The sequence below is a fragment of the Orcinus orca genome, chromosome 3, assembly GCF_937001465.1.
Source record: "Orcinus orca chromosome 3, mOrcOrc1.1, whole genome shotgun sequence".
Classification (NCBI taxonomy): Eukaryota; Metazoa; Chordata; class Mammalia; order Artiodactyla; family Delphinidae; genus Orcinus; species Orcinus orca.
Window position 1 is genome coordinate 79,312,107 of NC_064561.1, and position 20,756 is coordinate 79,332,862.

Sequence of the window (20,756 nt, forward strand, 5' to 3'; positions counted from 1 at the left end):
TTTTTAAGTAAAAAAATAATGACCTACAGTGGAGAGCAATTACAAAGAAATTTTTCAACACTCAAGCCAAGTAATGGACCTTCCTCACTGGCCCTAACTTGGTGTTTAGATACATGCCAAGTACAGCACACACTCTACTTAATTTCCTTTGCTTCAACTTCCATTATAATTATGTTTCTTTTACAAACGCAATGCCAAATTGGCCTCCTTAGATGTTGGCCTTGCAGTTTAAAGAGTTTGTATAGTTCCTAAGATAGTAAATTATCTACCACAAATATTCCAAACCATTTGTGGGGGGGTGAGATTTTATTTTCCATACTTTTTAGAATTATGACTTTAAAAAAAAGTTTCTGTGGTTGACAAGTAATCACTTTTCCTTAGGGTGGGCACTAGAATTTAATCATCTCCTGGTTCCAGATATGCCCCTTTACTAAACTGAAGTCTGGATTAGTCATTTAGCCTTTCAAGCCTCAGTTTCCTTACCTTTGAAATGCAGATGAAAGTATCCACTTTGCACACCTCCCAAGGTGAGCAGGGATCAAATAAGGTCATGTAAAAGCTTAAATATATTTCTAAATCCCAACCTTTGGGGAAGCCAGTTACGGTGAAGTCTAGAGAAAAATACTGGTTAGCGTTCTTCCAGTTCCAAGTACTAAAAGTACAATTTAAGCAGGATTAAGGTTAACAAAAATATATTGGTTCAATATGCAAAAATGAACTGAATTTCAAATACTGGCATACCTTGTCTTATCATGCTTCACCTTATTGCACTTTGCACGTACTGCACTTTTTACAAATTGAAGGTTTGTGGCAACACTGAGTTAAACAAGTCTATTGGTGCTATTTTTCCAACAGCATTTGCTCACTTTGTGTCTCTGTGTCATATTTCAGTAACTTGCAATATTTCAAACTTTTTCAGTATTATTATATCTGATAAGGGACTTGTATCTAAGATATATAAACACTCTTACAACTCAATCATAAAAAGGCAAATACTTCAATTTAAAAATGGGCAAAGGATCCAAGTAGATATTTCTCCTAGAAAGATATATAGTGGCCAATAAACACAAGGAAAGATGCTTGACATCATTATTCACCAGAGAAATGCAAATCATTATTCACCAGAGAAATGCAAATCAAAACCACAATGAGATATTACTTCACACACCCACTCATATGGCTAGAATTTGAAAGTCAGATGATAATAAGTGTTGGCAAAGAAATGAGAACATTCACTGCTGATAGAATGTAAAACAGTGTGGCCACTTTGGAAAACAGTTTGGCAGTTCCTCAAACAATTAAACAGTGTTATCATATAACCCAGCTGTTCCACTCCTAGGTATATATACTCAAAATAAATGAAAACATAAGTCTACCCCAAAACTTGCACATGAATGTTTATAGAAACATAATTTATAATAAGCAAAAGCTGATAACACAAATATCCATCAACTGATGAGTGGGTTAACAAAATGTGGTATATGTGTACAACAGAATATTATTTCACCATGGAAAGAAATTATACATGCCATAACATGAATTAACCTTGGAAACATTATGCTAAGTGAGAAGACACAAAATACCATATATTGTATGATTCCATTTATATGAAATGATCATAATGGGCAATTCTACAGAGACAGAAAGGATTCATGGTTTCTTAGGACTGGGGAGAAGTGTGATAACTAAAGGGGATGGGGTTTCTTTTTGAAGTGATGAAAATATTCTAAAATTGACTCTGGTGATGGTTGCACATATCTCTCAGTGTACTAAAATCCACTGAATTACATGCTCTAAATGGGTGAATTGTATGGTATCTGAATTATGCCTAAATACAGCTGTTTAAACAAAGATAGTGGCTCACATACTGAACAGTCTAGGGTCCAGACCCAGTCTCTCTCCCGTTCACAGCTCTTCCTCCCTCTGTTGGCCTTCTCACTTGGCGGCAGAGATGATGACCAGTGGCTCCCCGATGGTTTTTACCACTACGTTACCCAGTTCAGGCTGCCATAACAAAACACCATAGGCTGAGTGGCTTAAACAACAGAGATTTATTTCTCATGGTTCTGGAGGTTGGGAAGTCAAAGAGAAACGCTTCAGCAGGATTCAGTTCAGGTAAGGACTCTCTCCCTGGCTTACAGATGGTCACTTCCTCTCTGTGTCCTCCCATGGCCTTTCCTCAGTATGTGCATGTGTTGGGGGCTGGGGGGAATAACACATTTTGGTGTCTCTTCTTCTCACAAGGACCCTAATCCTATAGGATTTGATGTCCACCTTTATGACCTCGTTTTTAAACTTAGTTACTTCCCTAAAGGCCCAATCTCCAAATACACTGGAAGTTAGGGCTCCATCATATGAATTTTGGGGGAGGCACAGGCATTCAGTCCATAAAAACCCCTTTTGCAAGCCCAGGTGAAAGACACACTTTTCACCCAAAGGTGCTAGTGAAACCTACAGCTGCCTGCTATTGGCTCAATTTGGATCATAAGCTTGTTTTTGTAACAATCACTTTGAGTAGCCAGGCCAGAGTCAGGTGTCTACCCCAAAAGCCAGGATGGGGTTAGCCCCTCTAAAACAAGACAAGAAAAGAAGGAAATTATAAGCACTCATCAAAGAAAAGAGGCAAACTGAGGCCAAATAAATGCTAATGCCCACTCCACAGTGCAAGGCTACAAGTCAGAGAGTCTGTATGCCAGGCTTGGGTGGGGCAGAGGCCGTCTGTGTGACCAAGGGCAAGTCTTAAACCTCTCTATGGCCTTAGCATCCCCTGACGAGAGCATTGAAGATAAGGGGAGACAAGACATGAAAGTCCTTAAGAATCAGAAAATCAGAACTCCCAGAACTGGAGGGTTAGGAGGAAACTTAGTGATGCTCTCACTTGACAAATGTTTAAAAATCTACTCTATAAAAGCAGATGTAAGACAGCCTGATATGAGAATCAAAATGGCTTTCACATCACTAGACTTAACGAAATCCATTTGCTAGTTGTAATAATTTTAAGCATGTCACTTCATCTCCCTTGGCCTCACTTTATTTTATGAATTAACTCATAATAATAATAATAATGGATGTATTAATTAACTAGTTGGGGAGAATCCCTTCACAATGTTTATCATCACTGTGTACATTTGAGATATCTTGCAATTTTAGTTGTCAATTATACATCAGTAAAACTGAAATAAAAAAACTCATAAAAACTATTCTTGAGACGAAATTTGCAAACGCAACACACTTTACAAATGCAGAGGCAGAAGTGACACACTCACATATAACTCAGATGAGCCATACAGATATAAGGATATTGGAGTTGCAACATAAGGAAATTTCTCTTGAATGTGACATCTCTAAGGAGAAGAAATTGAGCAGGAAATGCTGCCTTCTTGTAAGTGGTCTCATTAGTGCAAAGCTCTGGACTTAGGTCACAGTTTGGACCCTCGCTACATCATTTTGAGACCTTGTGCCTCTGAGAATCTTCTTCCTTGTCTATAAAATGGGGATGGCAGTGTTCACTTTGGCAGCACATATAGTGAGATTGGACGGATACAGAGAAGATTAGCATGGCCTCTGTGCAAGGATGTCAGGAAAACGCCATATTTTTTTAATGTATAAACAACGATATATTGTACAGCACAGGGAATTATAGCCATTATCTTGCAATAACTTTTAATGGTGTATAATCTGTAAAAATACCAAATCACAATGCTGTACACCTGAAACTAAAATTGTAAATCAACTATACTTCAATTTAAAAAATGGGGATAATTCCTACTTAAGATATTCTAAGATTAAATAATGACGTAAAATGCCTGGCACCTAGTGGGTATTCAGTTAATCGAGGTCTTAACCTCCCCTTTCCCTCATCCGCGTGACGACAGCAGCCTTGGGGTTTCCTGCGGTAATTCTACCCCAAATGCTTTCCCAGGCAGGAGTTCAGTTACTCGAAACTGGACGTTACTGAATTCCTCCGCCAGAGTCCACGTTAGTTTGAGAAAACCTGGAAACTTTTTCTACTCTGAGAGAGACAAAAATGTGCTAAAAAGAAAACAAGAGTATCTCCTCCGCTCCGGAGGGCAAGACCCTGAACTTCTTCCATCCTCAAAAGAGAATGGAAGTATAAACATTCAAGTCACAGACTTCACAGTCCACAGGAGCCACACGGGGGAGCCCCTGTCAGGATAAACACGGATTCCGCGGCCCCAAGCGCTCCTCTGCGGGCTAGGCGCGCGCTGCTCAGTGAGGCGCAGTCTCCACCTGAGGCTGCCCCGTGGGGCGGGGTCTCCCTGAGAGCGCGAGACGCGCGCTGCTCAGTGAGGTGGAGTCTCCAGGTGAGGGTAAGGCGCGCACCGCCTTATGGGGCGGGGCCTCCACGTAAGGGTAAGGCGCACGCTGCCCCGTGGGGCGGGGTCTCCACGTGAGGGCGAGGCGCGCGCTGCTCAGTGAGGTGCGGTTTCCACGTGAGGGCGAAGCGAGCGCTGCCTTGTGGGGCGGGGCCTCCACGTGAGGGTAAGGCGCACGCTGCCCCGTGGGGCGGGGTCTCCATGTGAGGGCGAGGCGCGCGCTGCTCAGTGAGGTGCGGTCTCCACGTGAGGACAGACGAACGCTGCCTTGTGGGGCGGGGCCTCCACGTCAGGGTAAGGCGCACGCTGCCCTGTGGGGCGGGGTCTCCCCGGGAGCGCTTGGCGCGCGCTGCTCAGTGAGGTGGGGGTCTCCACGTGAGGGCGAGGCGCGCGCTGCTTAGCGAGGTGGGGGCTCCACGTGAGGGCGAGGCGAGCGCTGCCTTGTGGGGCGGGGTTTCCACGTGAGGGTGAGGCCCACGTTGTCTCGTGGGGCGGGGTCTCCACGTGAGGGCGAGGCGCGCGCTGCTCAGTGAGGTGGGGGCTCCACGTGAGGGCGAGGCGCGCGCTGCTCAGTGAGGTGGGGACTCCACGTGAGGGCGAGGCGAGCGCTGCCTTGTGGGGGCGGGGTTTCCACGTGAGGGCGAGGCCCACGCTGCCTCGTGGGGCCGGGTCTCCACGTGCGGGCGAGATCTGTCTTGCCTCTCCTCTAAACCGCAAAGAGCTGACGAGGTTCCCCCAGCCAGTCTTGACTCCGCTCTGACTGGCATTTGATAAAACTGAAGTCAAAATAAGGAAGAAAGATGTTTTTAAAACTATAAAAGGTGTTAAAGTTGCGTTATTTTCAAGACCCTCCCCCTCCAATTAAATAAATGGTGAAATTTGAGAACTGTCAAAAAGAAGACCGAAGGGTACGATCTAAGTCATAATTACACTTGTACTAACTGTAAGAAGAGGGCGCAGACAAGGAGAGAGAAGGGAACGAGGAGAGGAGGGCGGGCGGGCGGAACTATCAAGGTTTCTTCAGTTGGTCTGCACCAGAGTTGGGCGTGACCCGGGTTAAGCAGGAAAATCCCCCGCTCCATTTAGGACCTCTAAATGGAGGCGTATGTCAACCTTCAGTCTTCTGTCTCAGGAAAAGGACCTCTCAAAAGACTGGAGGTTTAACAACAAATGAGGATTTGCTTCAATTTGTGTATTTTTTGACACAAAGTTTTCTCAAAACAGCGGGCACCTGTGGGTCCGAATTGTTCAATAATCCTCAAAGAACGAAAGCCACCGAGAAAAGCGTTTAAAGGGCAGTTGAGATAACAGCCGGTGCCTGGACTTGGCCAAGCGGGTGAGTAATTTCTTAAGTACTTTGACACCTAACTAAACACTGGCTCCTTTTCTCTTCGACTTGAGCATTTCACCCCCAGCCCTATCGCCCTCTGTCAAGGGTGGGCTGGAGCCCCAGGGCTGCTCCTGACACGCTTTCCCCCAACTTGCTTCTCGCGCCGAGTTTGGGGGTCAGATCGCCTGGAATCGACCTTTTAAAAGTGCCTTAAAGGAGGGCGCCCTCGCCCAGCTGCCCAGCCCCCGGTGTCCTTGGGTGTCATCTCGCGTTCTTCTCCTCCACTCCCTCCCCTTACACGATTCTACTCCTTTATATTTACTGAGGACCTATTATGTCCCAGTCACTGTGCTAAGTATTAGGGATACAGCCACCAATAACCACTTATTAAATGACCCCTTCTGCAAATAATGATAGCGTAGTGATTAGCATGAAGGAAACAAAAATTCTTGAATTGAAATAGCAGTTGTTGCAGGTTAGGTCTCAAGAATTCAAGCATACATCTTATGCATATCATTACTGTGTAGTTGTTACCACTAGAGCACTAAATCAAATCACCCATTTCAGAAAGCTCCAGTCCTAATAAGGCTCCTGTTCCTGTAATTTCATTCATCCATTCTCCTGTTATCATCAGCCTTCCTCTCTATATAATTAATTTTTTCACTAATTAATTAATTCCAAAATTCTATATTGAAAAATCCTAGCTGTTCACAACTGAGATAAGCCACTGGAGATACGAAAATGAGTATGTCAGTTAAATTAATAGGGAAATCAAATATATAACAATGCCAGTGGCCCAAGAAAAAAGATGAGAGGGCTGCAGAAGGAGTTTGGCAACGGGTGTCAGAGAAGTTGACTTTTGAGATGTGTCATAAAGAGCAGGATTTTGCCAGTTGGGAAAAGTCATGAGTAATATTTACGTAACATTTTCTCATTCATAAAGTATGTATAAGAGCATGGGTTTGGGAGGCAGTTGGTCCTCAGATACTTGGCAAGACAAGGCATTGATGGCAGATGCTTTTTCACAATGATAAAACAAATTCGTTCAGTTTTTAAATATTTCACCACTCCCACTTAGTTCCAAAAATGTACTGATACTACAGTATCGGTGAAGAAGCTGGAGTGGAGTGGAAAAGAGAAAGGATGTGAAAATCCAGGGGTAGCCCTAATAATTTGAATATGTGCCATATACTCCTAATAGTATTAATACTTCACCTATCAGTCAAGGTTAAATGGAAAACAGAATAAACTACATGGTCCGTAGGGTGCATACGATAAAAAAACCAGTTCTTTTGTTCATCATTCATTTCACTTATTCAGACATTCAGCAACATTAAGTGCCCACTATGTTGTAAGCCCTGCTTAAAGTCACTGCTCCCAGAATGGTGGAAAACACAGAACAAAGCAAGTAACTCCAGTGTCGGTGGTGAGGCTATGGCAGGGGCAAGTGGGTGAGCACAGAGGGGCACAGCAGAGAGGAGGGACCCCTAATGCAGCCTGGTGGCACCAGAGAAAACTTCCCAGAGCAGTTGATTCTGAGCTTCCTCTTGAAGAGCAAGGTCAAGGACAGACCAGCCCGTGAAACTGAGATGTTCAACTGCTTGGAAGCAAAAGCTCTGTGCAGATGGTTAATCTGGCTGGAGTAGAGAGTTAAAGACACAGGACAGTGAGAGCTGAATATGAACCTAAAGAAGTTCATTTTCAGAATGACGTAATTAATATGAGAGGCAAAGAGACAAATAAGAAACCTGTTGTAATAATGTGAACTATATGATCATTTTGGCTAATCCACAAAGTCCGGGTCTGAGTTAGAGGACTAGAAGAGAATAAAGATTTGGACTTAGTTTTAAGTGGCTTTCGCTTGGGTGTGCTGAAGAATTTAGCAAAGAAACAGTGCAAAGGATACAAGTCAGTGGATGTAGCTCTGAGGTGGCCCTCTAGTTCCTCAGGAATGCACCCACCACGTTCAGGGGATATGGAGGGAGAGAGCCTTCGGGAGAGAGGAGCCCAAAAGCGTGGCCCACATCAGTACCCAAGGAAGGGTCCATCTCCTCCAGGTGCGGGAATCATTCCTCTGCCCTGACTTTATAATCCCGAACTCTTTCTTACCATCACGTTAGGATTAGAGCAGGCCTGACGTGGTCAGTCTCACAGTGTTGGAAATCGGAACTGATGGCATAGCTAATCTATTGGCTGGAGAGAGGTAGAAATTTGAGTTGCTTAGGAGGAAAACATCAATAAGATTGGGTGATGGATTATCCTGAGGGGTGAGCAAGAAGATGGCGTCACTCACGGTGCCCTGAGTGCTTGAGTATTTTCTTATTTCTAATTCAGAAGAGATGGGGGAGAAAGAGCTCACATCAACTGAACACTGTCCATATGTCACCTGTCTACATATTTTAACTTATTTAAATTTCACAACCCCTCTCTGAAGTGAATAGTATTATCCTCATAGTAGAGTTGAGGAGCAAGGCTTAGAGGGGCTGTGATCACAGTAAATAGCAGAGTCAGGACGGGAACCTGGGTCAGTCTCTCTGGAAAGCCACGTCTACACTTCTATTTCCTCTCACAAGAGGACCTTCCAGTATATTTATACTCAACTTCCCTGAAAAAATATGGTCTCCTGCAGTGAGCAGAAAATAATATTCCTTTCACTGTACTATACTGGTGACTTTCTTCTTCAGCATTTTTTTAAGTTCAAGAGATAGCTCTTGTTTATCAGCTATTCCAGTACAACAAGTTCATCCAACAGAACATGTCAGCTCTCTGTGCAACCTGAGCTCATGTGCAGCTTTCTGCCAAGGAGCTAATGTTGTGCCGTGGTTTTAGAAATAGAAGAGTATCTTTGATATTTTGGAATACTTAAGCCTGTTGGAGATAGGAGCATGACTTTTCCTTTATCTACATCCTGCTATTTGCAAGATAGTGATACCTTTTGGAAACTAACGATTATTTCCATAGATTTGTATCTTAGAGTGTACTTTTCTGGGATTAAGAGGAAAAAAACTCATATTCCATGTGATTTAGGAAGGGGAGAATTAAATGTAGAGCATTGCTTCCCTATTTTTGTTTCTTTAGCCGTGACACCTGAGAAAATTAATGGAAGTGATAAATCCAAAAGTGTCTCTTCTAAGGATCAGAAACAAATCCAATTGAGAAAGGAGAAAAAAAATGCGAAAAAGAAAATGAATATATCAAGTGTATAAAGTTTGAGATGATCAAATCATGCTCGAATTGCTAGAAATTTCAATACATAGGAATAAACATTTAATGAAGGATTATTAAAACTGACACAGCAAGAAATAGAAAACCTAAGTAAACAGTAACTGTGGAACGAAATCAGCATAATTTAAGTATTGCTTCTAAAGAAGGCTCTAGTCCCAATTGTGTTGGTAAATTATTTCGGTGTTCAATAGCTAATTGTCGTGTTGGGTTCCAGACCCTGAAACTTATCTTTAACTCATGTTCTAGACAGCTCCTTTATCTTCCTCCCGCATGCACACCTTTCCCCGGACTTGCTCGGCTTCCTGTTTCAATTTCACCATCCACCTGTGGCCCAAGCCAGAAACCTCGATGTCATCCTCACCTCATCCCCTAGTCTCTCCTCCTAACCACACTACATTCTATTGCCTTTAAAAACTCTTTCCCAATGTTTTCTGAATCTAAACTCTTTCAATTCTTCCTGCTACTCACTTGGTTCAATATCCTCCACTCCCTTGACATCTCTCTCTAGAACTATTGTAATGACCTTCCATCTGATACCCATGCCACCAGTGCCCACTGGCTCCCTCTACTGTAGGCTGGGGGTAATGTATGTCTTCTCCAGAGAAGTTAATCCTGCACTATACTTTTAAAATCTTTTTGGGGCTTACCATTGCATGGGCGTGGTTCAAGGGTAACAGGGTGAGCTGCTGAGAATTTAGTGCAACATAGTAGGAAAAATCAACCAAACTGCTTTCAATTTCTTTAGAAAAAGTACAGTACTCTGCCTATTTTGGTGAGGGAAGACTCTGCTATTACCATTCTAAATGCATTTCTAAATGGCTATTGCATTTCTAGATACTGTAGGAAAAGCAGAATCTTCTGTGATCTGGAGCCTACTAACTGAGCTTTTCTGAATTTTCCCATGAGGACCATTGTCAGGGAAAGGGGAAGGGAAAGGCTGGTTCTTGTTCTGGGGTTGAGGGAGGCTGACCCCCCCAGTGGGGGCAGGGACTGGGGTGGAAGGGAGTTCTGGAGAGATACTTCCCTAAGGAGAAAGGACAAGATGGGTGTGCAAATGGAGTTGCTGCAGACTAGGGAATCAGGAATCCACTGCCAAATAACCCTGTGAACAGAAACTTTGAGTCAGGGATGGCTGGGTTGGAAGACAGGGAGGGGAGTGGATTTGAAGCATTTGGCTGCAGAGCTTGGAAACCTAGTAAAGCTGTCAGTGGCTTGGGTTTGGCCTGCGAGCTGTTCACCTTTGAATCAACCTCTGGAACCTGGGCAAGCCAGCACTTGGAGAAGGAACCAGCCACTGGTGTAGACCAAAGAGCTGAGGCCCTTCCCTAATTTCCTGGGCTACATAAACCCCAGACTCCAGGGCAAACCCAAAGAAGAGGGCATGGCTTCTGAAAACTAATGAGGTTATTGTAGCCATCAACATACCACCTTTTTACTACAGTTGTTGTTGAACTACTGGGATTGAGTTGTATTTTTCAGAAGCCATAGAGCACATTATGCAGTGACAGTCTTACCTGAAGAATCAAGTCAAGCCAAGAGAGGCAAAGGAGAGAGAAGGAAAGGTAGAGACAGAACCTTAGAGTCTCTGCTTTTACACAAACTTGAGTCCCTGAACTGAGCTGTCTTCCTGGACTTCTTTTTCTGTTAGTGTGCTTTAGGTTCTATTCCTACCACTGAAGAAGATCTAACATAAAAGGAAAACACTGAGGAATGTGGAAGGGAGGTCATTATCTGAATTCACAGCTGAGGACATGGAAATAAGTGTACCCTGTGGAAGAAACTCAATAGATAAGGCATGAGTAAAGGACAAAGGCCACCGTAAAGAGAGGGTTATACTGGGAAGCTGCATTTGTGAAGGGGAGGACTTTCACTCAAAACAGAGATTGTTTGGCAGGAGCAATTAGATTTTAACAAACTCTCCAGGTGATTCTGATGCACTAAAGTTTGAGAACCACTCTTCTAGTGAGTGTTTCAATACATAATACATCTGTGCTTCCCTATCTTCAATTTTCTGAAAAACACCAACTGTGAAATTTCCGGTCAAGAATGCTAAACTCACAGGTGCATGGATAGTAAACAAAGGATTATCTTTACTGATGGAACAGCCATAGAGAAAGACTACCTGAAAGAGTTACGTCATACCTCTGAGATTAGTACCACGTAGCTAAGAGGAGATGCTGATTAAAATCAACAGATTTTAAAATTCAGGAAAAAGAACAAAAAAAAAGAAACAACAAAAAAACTAACTTCCATTCTTCACAATTCACTGTTTCCCAGAAGGAAGAATGAATGCAAGACTTTTAGCCATAAAAGCAGTCTTTCACAATCCATGAACCTTTCTTGGAGTATAACTTTCCATCCTACTACCCCCACCTCAATTCCCAAATAGTTCGTATCATCTTTTAAATGTCTTGACTAGTTAACACTTCTAGGAACCTCAAAGGAGTTTTCATGGCTTAAGCAAAACTGTTGTGTGCTTGAAATAAAAATAACCTGTGTTATATTGTTCATACAGATAAACTCTTAAAGCTCACTCCTTTTCAAACTGTGATGACCTCCTTTTAAAAATGGGTTACTTGGGACTTAATTTTAAAAGAGCATATGCAATCATATCTTACAGCAGTAGTTGTTATATGTCTTCTGTGTACTATATGTAAATCAAAAACACACTGCCTCCTTACTTTTAAAAGTTTTTGCTCTGTTATTAGAGATATGAGCTGGATATGAAATCATCCTGTAAACTACTTCCCTTTTTCAGACTAAGTTAACACTTCCAGAATAAAATCTCCACAATTCTCTACCCCCAAAGCTTAATTAGCAGTATTCTAATGAAATTTTGACAAGTACCGAGTCTGGGAGGTCTGTTTTTGCATTCAGTATCCATGGATCACTGATTCTATTCTGTGGATTAAACAAGTAAATTTCATTTGTAGCTGTGGGCAGAGTATCTTGCTAATTGGCATTCATATCCCAGAAAAGTGGAACAAAGGATATGTGTTAACAAGACACCATCATTTTTGCGAATGAGTTCCTGATCTGTGAGGACAGCAGCCACAAGTAAGGCTGCAGGAGGAGACATATTCAGAAGTCTTCACATTTTCCTCTAAAACAGTAGTTTCAAACTCTTAACGTTGTGTAACACAAAATTCAGTTGCAGCTTCAAGGGGAAAAAATGGGCTGAAGTTCTTAATGCTACCATTTAATAGCCTACCTGAAACTCCTGTGCCACACGTAAAACAGGTCTATAACCGTTGTCTCCAGACTCTATAAGAAGACTGAGTTCTTCAGGTATTTTAGTAGTCTACAAAAAAATGTATTTCTAACTGATTAACCCACCAATACCTTTTATGTATCTACTATCTGAACTAGCTAAAAAGTACTTTCTGATGAGTGCATCCTAGGACTTCTGCTGTCTTTACTCAGATAAACTACCATCTATTTCCTCTGATCCTACAGACATCCTGTTGATACATAAACAAAGACAGAAGTGTATCAAAGCATTTATCTTTTATTCCCAGTGAAAGAACAAAAAAACCCTGCTGGCTCAAATATGTAATTACATTCCTGTTTTGAAAACCACTGGATGCTCTGATGGTAAATGCCACATTCATAGCTGCCTTTGAATTCTCATAAACACCCCATACACATAAACAAAGAAGTGAGCAAACTGGCCCGAACAGCAGCTTATTGGAGAATAAGCAAAAAGCAAAGATCATACAATGGACACTTACATTTGTTTCAGATCTATTAGGTAGCCTGTGGCCAATCTATACTTGTAACTTTAATTTGCATTACCTGAGCACACACTTGCTGGGCAGATAAATATGAGTAGTTTGGAGATGACCAATCTATTCCAGCCATTAAGTTATGGATCAGGCAGCAGTGAATGTATAATGGCGACATCCCTGAAGATGAAAGATCTGTGCTCTAGGCCAACATCCTTTGTTGACATGACCTTGGGAATTTGCTACAATGCTCCAAGCTAAATAGTAGAAGAGAGAGAAATAGCTATCCTGAACATATAACACACCTACTGTAATGTTCAAATGATAAAGTGAAAATGCTTTGTAAAACTGTAAATTAGCTTTGCCAAAAATCTTAGAAAAGAATCAGATTATACTCAGGGGCTATGAATCCATTTTAATCTTCTAGTTTCCTCATTCATAACCATGTGATTTAACCAAAAGACAAAGCAGAATTAGAAAAGTTAAATCATTTACAAAATATCAAAATGAGCTGCATCTGATATGGCTCAGTCTCACTGTCAATATAACTAGTGATTATTCCAAAGGCTTAAGGATAGTGAAAAATTTCAAACAACTTTTCCAAGGCGTGAATATTAAAGTAAAGTATTTTAATACTTTAAAGTATTAAAGCCATTTTAAAAACTCAGACATCCATGAAGTAAATTGTATAAATGTGGTTAAATCACAAAGTTGACATAGATTTATAAAATATAAGAGTAGACATTAAATTGTTTTAATGAATCCACTTCCTTTATTGCAGTAACCTCTGTACAAAGCAGCAACTGCAATACTCAACAGTAAAACATTAGAAAAGCATTTCTGTGACAGTTATAGTACAGTATTATCAAAATATTACATTTTCAAACTTAGTAGATAAACATCCACCAGAGCTCAAATCTTTAAATTATTTTTCCATAGTCTTTAAAAATATGTAATGTCAGAAAGCATAAAAAAAGAATGTAAAAGGAAACCTAAAATACAAATGAAATAATGTAACAAATAAATATTTGATTTAATTAACTGTTAATAATCACCTTAACACCACCATTCTCTAAACCCACTGAATTTTTACCTATAGAAATAATGACGTGTCATATGCCATTACATAATTATTTATTTCCAAGTTATCACCAATGATTAGAACTTAAAAAATTTTGGCATTAAAATAATGAAATTCAGCATAAATAAAATAGAGTAGAATAGCTTCAACACTAGCTAGCATCTCTAAGAATTAATTGCTGAAATTTATTAGAGCACTACAACAACCTTGAAAATTTTGACCTGGTATCTAGTGTTAAGTGAAAGTAATGCATTATTTTTTAAAGTGAAAAGCTTCTTAACATTATTTCACAGACAATATTACCCTCCCCCATTATGCATATTTAGATATATTTTATGTACTTTATACACATATGTATGATGCACGACATTTGGTTCCTGCAGTATAGATCACAATGATGTTTTCCTGAATGGGAAAAACTTAAAAAAAAAAAAAAGTATGTGTACCTGTGCACATTTCAAGATAGCAGCACTCAGTTATGCCCTATTAACCATTTTAAAAGTTCAAACATATTGTTTACTGAATAATATGACATTTCTACTGTCTTTCCCTCCAAACACTACAAAACCTCCAATAAATGGTACAATGCTATGAGTTATAACATTGGAAAAACTGTTAGAAAAACAATTACCTCATTCTCTTAACATTCTGAATTTAAAATTATTATCAGATCTCTTTTATGGTGTTAACTTAGTTCATACTCATGCAGCAAAAATATTGCACTACTGAACAACAGTAGTAATTTTATAGATTTCTATCAAGATTCATGAAAACCTACATAAACTCTGCACCAGTGAAACTTATACCAATGGACACACTGAACAGTACTTTAGATGAAATGTTCTCCATTTTCTAACTGAATGATAACTGTGTGAAGTTATATGCCCTTCAAATGATCACCTTTCTTCTCCATGAAACCTGTCTTTCAATCTGTGAACTCATGTTTACTGAAACAAAAAAATATAATCTGATGAATCTTGATCACTTTAAAATGCAAAAAACCAGCAACATGTCATTATAAATACACATATGCATCTGTGTATGCATATACATATACACACACACATACAGATATGTAGACATATTATCCCTTGAAATGTTTCTAGGAAATCCTTCCTTGAATAAAAAATGGAAAACTTCACATTAATAATTGCATATAAAGCTTTTAGTAACAGTACATAATGCACTGTCAAAACGGTACTGGTAGACTATGATGTCAAAACAGACATTTCAAAAGCACAAACTGGCAGTTTTTCTTAACACAAAAGTTTTAAAGTATTAAGAATGGATTAAATTTAAATGTTCAGAATAATCTGTTCAAACCTGAGTATATTAATTAAGACTATGAGCTTGACAATTGAATGAATTGAGCCTAAAAACATTTCACTAAGAAACCAGTGGTCCATTTAACCATTCAATGAAACACTAAATATTTTAATTATTTATAAAAAGGATGATATAGTGATATTCCATGTGTTTATTGAAATATTCTATTAAACAACAATGCTTTGTCTAATTTTCCTCCAGAAAAGTCTTCTAGCATTTCGTAAAAGTTCCTCAGATTTGAGGAAAACTCTAAATTAGGACAGATCTTTCTTCTAATAAATACAAACGATCTTAAAGATTTTTGTCTAACGATCTTAAAGATTTTTGTCTAAAGAATGACAATATGTGATTTTTCAGCATGGTATATAGAAGTACTGGATAAATCTTCAACCTTCCCTAAGGTTTCAAGAAATAGTAATCAAATAAGATATAAATAACAGCCAATTAGAGGTTTAAAAAAAAGAAGTCTATTTGGCCTTTTTTCCCCTAGATCTACATTGATACAGATTCATGAAAACCTAAACTTGGGGTCACTTTTTGGTTCCCATTTTTTTTCTTGCATTTTCATTAACTCGCCCTAATTCTCACCTTTAATATCTGACAGACACCTTTACAAAAGTAATAGAAAACATACAGTACTCAACACTAATTGGTCAATGGAAAAAGAAAAGCAGTGTCCATTTTATTTTAAGGTGAAAGAGACTAGAAATAAAAATAGCTGAAGGCAAAGTTTGACATTCTACAAATTTATAAAAGAGGATATAGTGATGAAATTTGGTTAATTTCAGAAGGCACCTCAAGGCTAAAGGCTTTTTGTACTCCTTTCATCAATCAAAAACTAACACACTTTTATTGCTATTCAAGTAGCAAAGGAAAACTTTACTCTCACAAGCTTCAGTCCAACAACAAGGAATCATCATTCACTAAGATAGAGATAAGGAATTGACTAAAACTGAAGTCTCCATAAACATAGCAATGGAGCAACTTCTCTGTGTGCTTTCAAATTAATGAAATAGTGAAAATAAGTCAGTTTGCCATTGTGATGTTAACGTGTCATTGAAGATTTCAGTGATAGCAGTTACTTCACTAGGCACTGAAGTACCGTCTGGAGGGCTGTCCACTGTGCAGACAGAACATTTAAGAATAGAAGGTAAGGACACTCTGATGATTCCCACGGACTAGGAGAATTGGTGGTAGGTCCTTGGATAGAGCTTCTAACCATGCCATGTAGAGAGCACTAGACACAGCACCTTTTCGTGCAACTGGGAGACTCCTGGTTATCAAAAAAAGAAAGGAAATTAGACAATGCATTTACGTTGAGAAGAATAAAATGTAGTAAGAATTACAAATTAAGTCACAGTAATAGTAACTAAAAATTACTATAGTTACAGAATATTTTTGAGTGCAGGGAAATTCTGCATATAGTGTAGTAACTACTATACTCACATATAATTATTCCCATTTTTTTCAAGTTTGAACAAAATATTTCTCAAAAATAAGAATAGCATATAAATATTTCTATAAACCCTAACACATTTGGTATCTAACATTAAACCTCAAATTTCCCCTTAGAATTCTTTTAGATAGAAATTCTTCTATCTGAATTTCGATAGTGGTATCTATACATGGACAAATGAAATTCAAACATAATTCTACATATTAATGTTCAATTTCCTTTATCTCTCTCTGGACTCTCGTTTCCATTTGTACATAGTGATAGTATGTCCAGTTGCTCCACAGAGTGTCTCTCTCCAGCCTTCTATGTTTTAGTGACTTCCATTACAGATACTTGATTATCATCAGCAAAATCTGAAATTTTCTGGTGTATTAAATATTTGTTGTTAATCAAACTAACAATCCTTTGGTATTACTTTATTTCATCATTTGGCATGTTTCAGAGATCTGAGTCTTCTTCACCTATATAAGGGCCCAGGCTCCAGGACTGAGAAAATTTGGGTTCAAGAAAGATCTAGCTAACCTGGTTTAGTGGAGGAAAAGCCAGAGTAAGCATAAGCACCGATTCAATGTGAAGACAGTGCGTTTAGATGTAAATTTTGTGTGTGGGAACTTGGTGGGAATTGAGATAGGAACTACTTTTTAAATTTAATCCTCCACGTAACTTGATGGAGTTATTTCTATGAAGAAGCTGCCTGGGATCGACGTTTTAATTTGCAGCCCTCATACCCCACAAATGTTGATGGCTATGCTGTGGTGTTTCCAAAGCTAAGGGATTTTTTAAAAGTGGGAAAAAGGATAAAGGAAAAATCGCAGATTAAACTATTATGATAAAGAAGTACTTAGATTCATGCAAGCTTAAGGTTAATATTTTTGTTTTTCTTTCCTCCTATCTTAAATGATTTCTTCATATGCTTAAAGCAAAGTATATTTAATAAGTATTTTTCCTCATAACCACAAAGTCATTATGGATGTTATATATACTTGGTAATAGAAATGAATCCTAATTGAATTATCATAAAGTGAATACCCAAGGAAATCTTTGTATAGGTATTACTTACATGACAATGATATTAGCTGTGTTTGAATGTTCCTTTAATAATTCATTTAACCTGATCTGCCGGTATGTCTGAAATAAAACAGAACAAAGTCATTACTAGACCTTTTGAAAACTGGAATTTACCCTGGTTCATAAAGCTATTAAGTAGACAAAAAGAAACCAAAATCAATTTTGGTATAATAAAAATATCTTTCCAGAATTTTAAAAAAAATTAATGCTTTGCACTATCCAAATATAGTTACAACTTAAAGTAGATTTAGTTTACACCACTGGTTCCTCTCATAACCAACTGCAGTTTTTTTTTTTTTAACATCTTTATTGGAGTATAATTGCTTTACAATGGTGTGTATCTGCTTTATAACAAAATGAATCAGTTATACATATACGTATGTTCCCATATCTCTTCCCTCTTGCGTCTCCCTCCCTCCCACCCTCCCTATCCCACCCCTCTAGTTGGTCACAAAGCACCGAGCTGATCTCCCTGTGCTATGCGGCTGCTTCCCACTAGCCATCTGTTTTACGTTTGGTAGTGTATATATGTCCATGCCACTCTCTCACTTTGTCACAGCTTACCCTTCCCCCTCCCCATATCCTCAAGTCCATTCTCTAGTAGGTCTGTGTCTTTATTCCTGTCTTGCCCCTAGGTTCTTCATGAACTATTTTTTTTTCTTAGATTCCATATATATGTGTTAGCATACGGTATTTGTTTTTCTGACTTACTTCACTCTGTATGACAGACTCTAGGTCCATCCACCTCACTACAAATAACTCAATTTCGTTTCTTTTTAGGGCTGAGTAATATTCCATCTTATATATGTGCCACATCTTTATCCATTCATCTGTTGATGGGACACTTAGGTTGCTTCCATGTCCTGGCTATTGTAAATAGAGCTGCAATGAACATTTTGGTACATGATTTTGAATTACAGTTTTCTCAGGGTATATGCCCAGTAGTGGGATTGCTGGGTCATATGGTAGTTCTATGTTCAGTTTTTTAAGGAACCTCCATACTGTTCTCCATAGTGGCTGTATCAATTTACATTCCCACCAACAGTGCAAGAGTGTTCCCTTTTCTCCACACCCTCTCCAGCATTTATTGTTTGTAGATTTTTTGATGATGGCCATTCTGACCGGTGTGACATGATATCCCATTGTAGTTTTGATTTGCATTTCTCTAATGATTAATGATGTTGAGCATCCTTTCATGTGTTTGTTGGCAATCTGTATATCTTCTTTGGAGAAATGTCTATTTAGGTCTTCTGCCCATTTTTGGATTGGGTTGTTTGTTTTTTTTGATATTGAGCTGCATGAACTGCTTGTAAATTTTGGAGATTAATCCTTTGTCAGTTGCTTCATCTGCAAATATTTTCTCCCATTCTGAGGGTGGTCTTTTCATCTTGTTTATGGTTTCCTTTGCTGTGCAAAAGCTTTTAAGTTTCATTAGGTCCCATTTGTTTATTTTTGTTTTTATTTCCATTTCTCTAGGAGGTGGGTTCAAAAGGATCTTGCTGTAATTTATGTCATAGAGTGTTCTGCCTATGTTTTCCTCTAAGAGTTTGATAGTGTCTGACCTTACATTTAGGTCTTTAATCCATTTTGAGTTTATTTTTGTGTATGGTGTTAGGGAGTGTTCACATTTCATACTTTTACATGTACCTGTCCAGTTTTCCCAGCACCACTTATTGAAGAGTTTGTCTTTTCTCCACTGTATATTCTTGCCTCCTTTATCAATGATAAGGTGACCATATGTGCATGGGTTTATCTCTGGGCTTTCTATCCTGTTCCATTGATCTATATTTCTGTTTTTGTGCCAGTACCATACTGCCTTGATTACTGTAGCTTTGTAGTATAGTCTGAAGTCAGGGAGCCTGATTCCTCCAGCTCTGTTTTTCTTTCTCAAGATTGCTTTGGCTGTTCTGGGTCTTCTGTGTTTCCATACAAATTGTGAAATTTTTTGTTCTAGTACTGTGAAAAATGCTATTGTTAGTTTGATAGGGATTGCATTGAATCTGTAGATTGCTTTGGGTAGTAGAGTCATTTTCACAATGTTGATTCTTCCAATCCAAGAACATGGTATATCTCTCCATCTATTTGTATCATCTTTAATTTCTTTCATCAGTGTCATAATTTTCTGCATACAGGTCTTTCGTCTCCTTAGGTAGGTTTATTCCTAGATATTTTATTCTTTTTGTTGCAGTGGTAAATGGGAGTGTTTCCTTAATTTCACGTTCAGATTTTTCATCATTAGTGTATAGGAATGCTAGAGATTTCTGTGCATTAATTTTGTACCCTGTTACTTTACCAAATTCATTGATTAGCTCTAGTAGTTTTCTGGTAGCATCTTTAGGATTCTCTATGTATAGTATCATGTCATCTGCAAACAGTGACAGCTTTACTTCTTCTTTTCCGATTTGGATTCCTTTTATTTCTTTTTCTTCTCTGACTGCTGTGGCTAAAACTTCCAAAACTATGTTGAATAATAGTGGTGAGAGTGGGCAACCTTGTCTTGTTCGTGATCTTAGAGGAAATGGTTTCAGTTTTTCACCATTGAGGACGATGTTGGCTGTGGGTTTGTCATATATGGCCTTTATTATGTTGAGGAACGTTCCTTCTATGCCTACTTTCTGGAGGGTTTTTATCATAAATGGGTGTTGAATTTTGTCGAAAACTTTTTCTACATCTATTGAGATGATCATATGCTTTTTCTCCTTCAATTTGTTAATATGGTGTATCACACTGATTGATTTGCAAATACTGAAGAATCCTTGCATTCCTGGGAGAAACCCCACTTGATTATGGTGTATGATCCTTTTAATGTCCCACTGCAGTTCTTGATACATATGTCTTAAGTTATTTTTTAAAAAAATCACATGGAAGATTAATGAAAAGGAAGCAGGAGAGAAAGAATACCTTGGTCTTATAAAGTTCAAGCTCATTATCTGTTATTCGCCATGGTTCATCTTCTTTCATTTTATCTGCAATATCTTGTTCTTTATCATCTTCATGAAGTCTGTATGGCTCAATCATTTCATCAAAAGCTACAATACTTAGAAAAACAGAATACAGATAATTAACCTTATGCTGAATTACTTAACAGTAAGATCTTAAACACTAAATTATAACTTGAAAAGTTAGTGTAATTATAACTATAGAAGTTAGTGTTTTCCAACCATCGTGCTCCCTTCCATACTCTGACTATAACAATCACTCTGGCAAT

The 20,756-nt window shown here is 38.9% G+C and overlaps 1 protein-coding gene, 1 long non-coding RNA gene and 1 pseudogene across 5 annotated transcripts in view; 2 read left to right on the top strand and 1 right to left on the bottom strand.

Annotated features, from left to right (window-relative positions):
• Positions 1 to 3,502: 3,502 nt before the first annotated feature.
• On the top strand, positions 3,503 to 3,600 carry LOC117196612 (uncharacterized; annotated as a pseudogene).
• Positions 3,601 to 4,336: 736 nt separating this feature from the next.
• The window catches only part of LOC117196604 (uncharacterized), a 49,441-nt gene continuing 33,021 nt past the window's right edge, over positions 4,337 to 20,756 (top strand). Inside the window, exons 1-3 of one of the 3 annotated variants that reach the window (XR_007476218.1) lie at positions 4,354 to 4,441; positions 4,571 to 4,631; positions 5,470 to 5,673. This is a non-coding gene — a long non-coding RNA (uncharacterized LOC117196604). Of the gene's footprint in view, positions 4,632 to 5,469; positions 5,674 to 20,756 lie in introns of all 3 variants that reach the window. The other 2 variants (XR_004476864.2, XR_007476217.1) reach the window with 2 other exon arrangements.
• SLC12A2 (solute carrier family 12 member 2) overlaps positions 13,367 to 20,756 on the bottom strand; it is a 109,104-nt gene continuing 101,714 nt past the window's right edge. For both annotated transcript variants that reach the window (XM_004279866.3, XM_004279865.3), the window contains 3 exons: positions 20,450 to 20,585; positions 17,541 to 17,608; positions 13,367 to 16,297 (listed from right to left, as the gene is read on the bottom strand). In XM_004279866.3, coding sequence (XP_004279914.1) covers positions 16,162 to 16,297; positions 17,541 to 17,608; positions 20,450 to 20,585 — 340 coding nt within the window. In that variant the 3' untranslated portion in view covers positions 13,367 to 16,161. The remainder of the gene's footprint in view (positions 16,298 to 17,540; positions 17,609 to 20,449; positions 20,586 to 20,756) is intronic.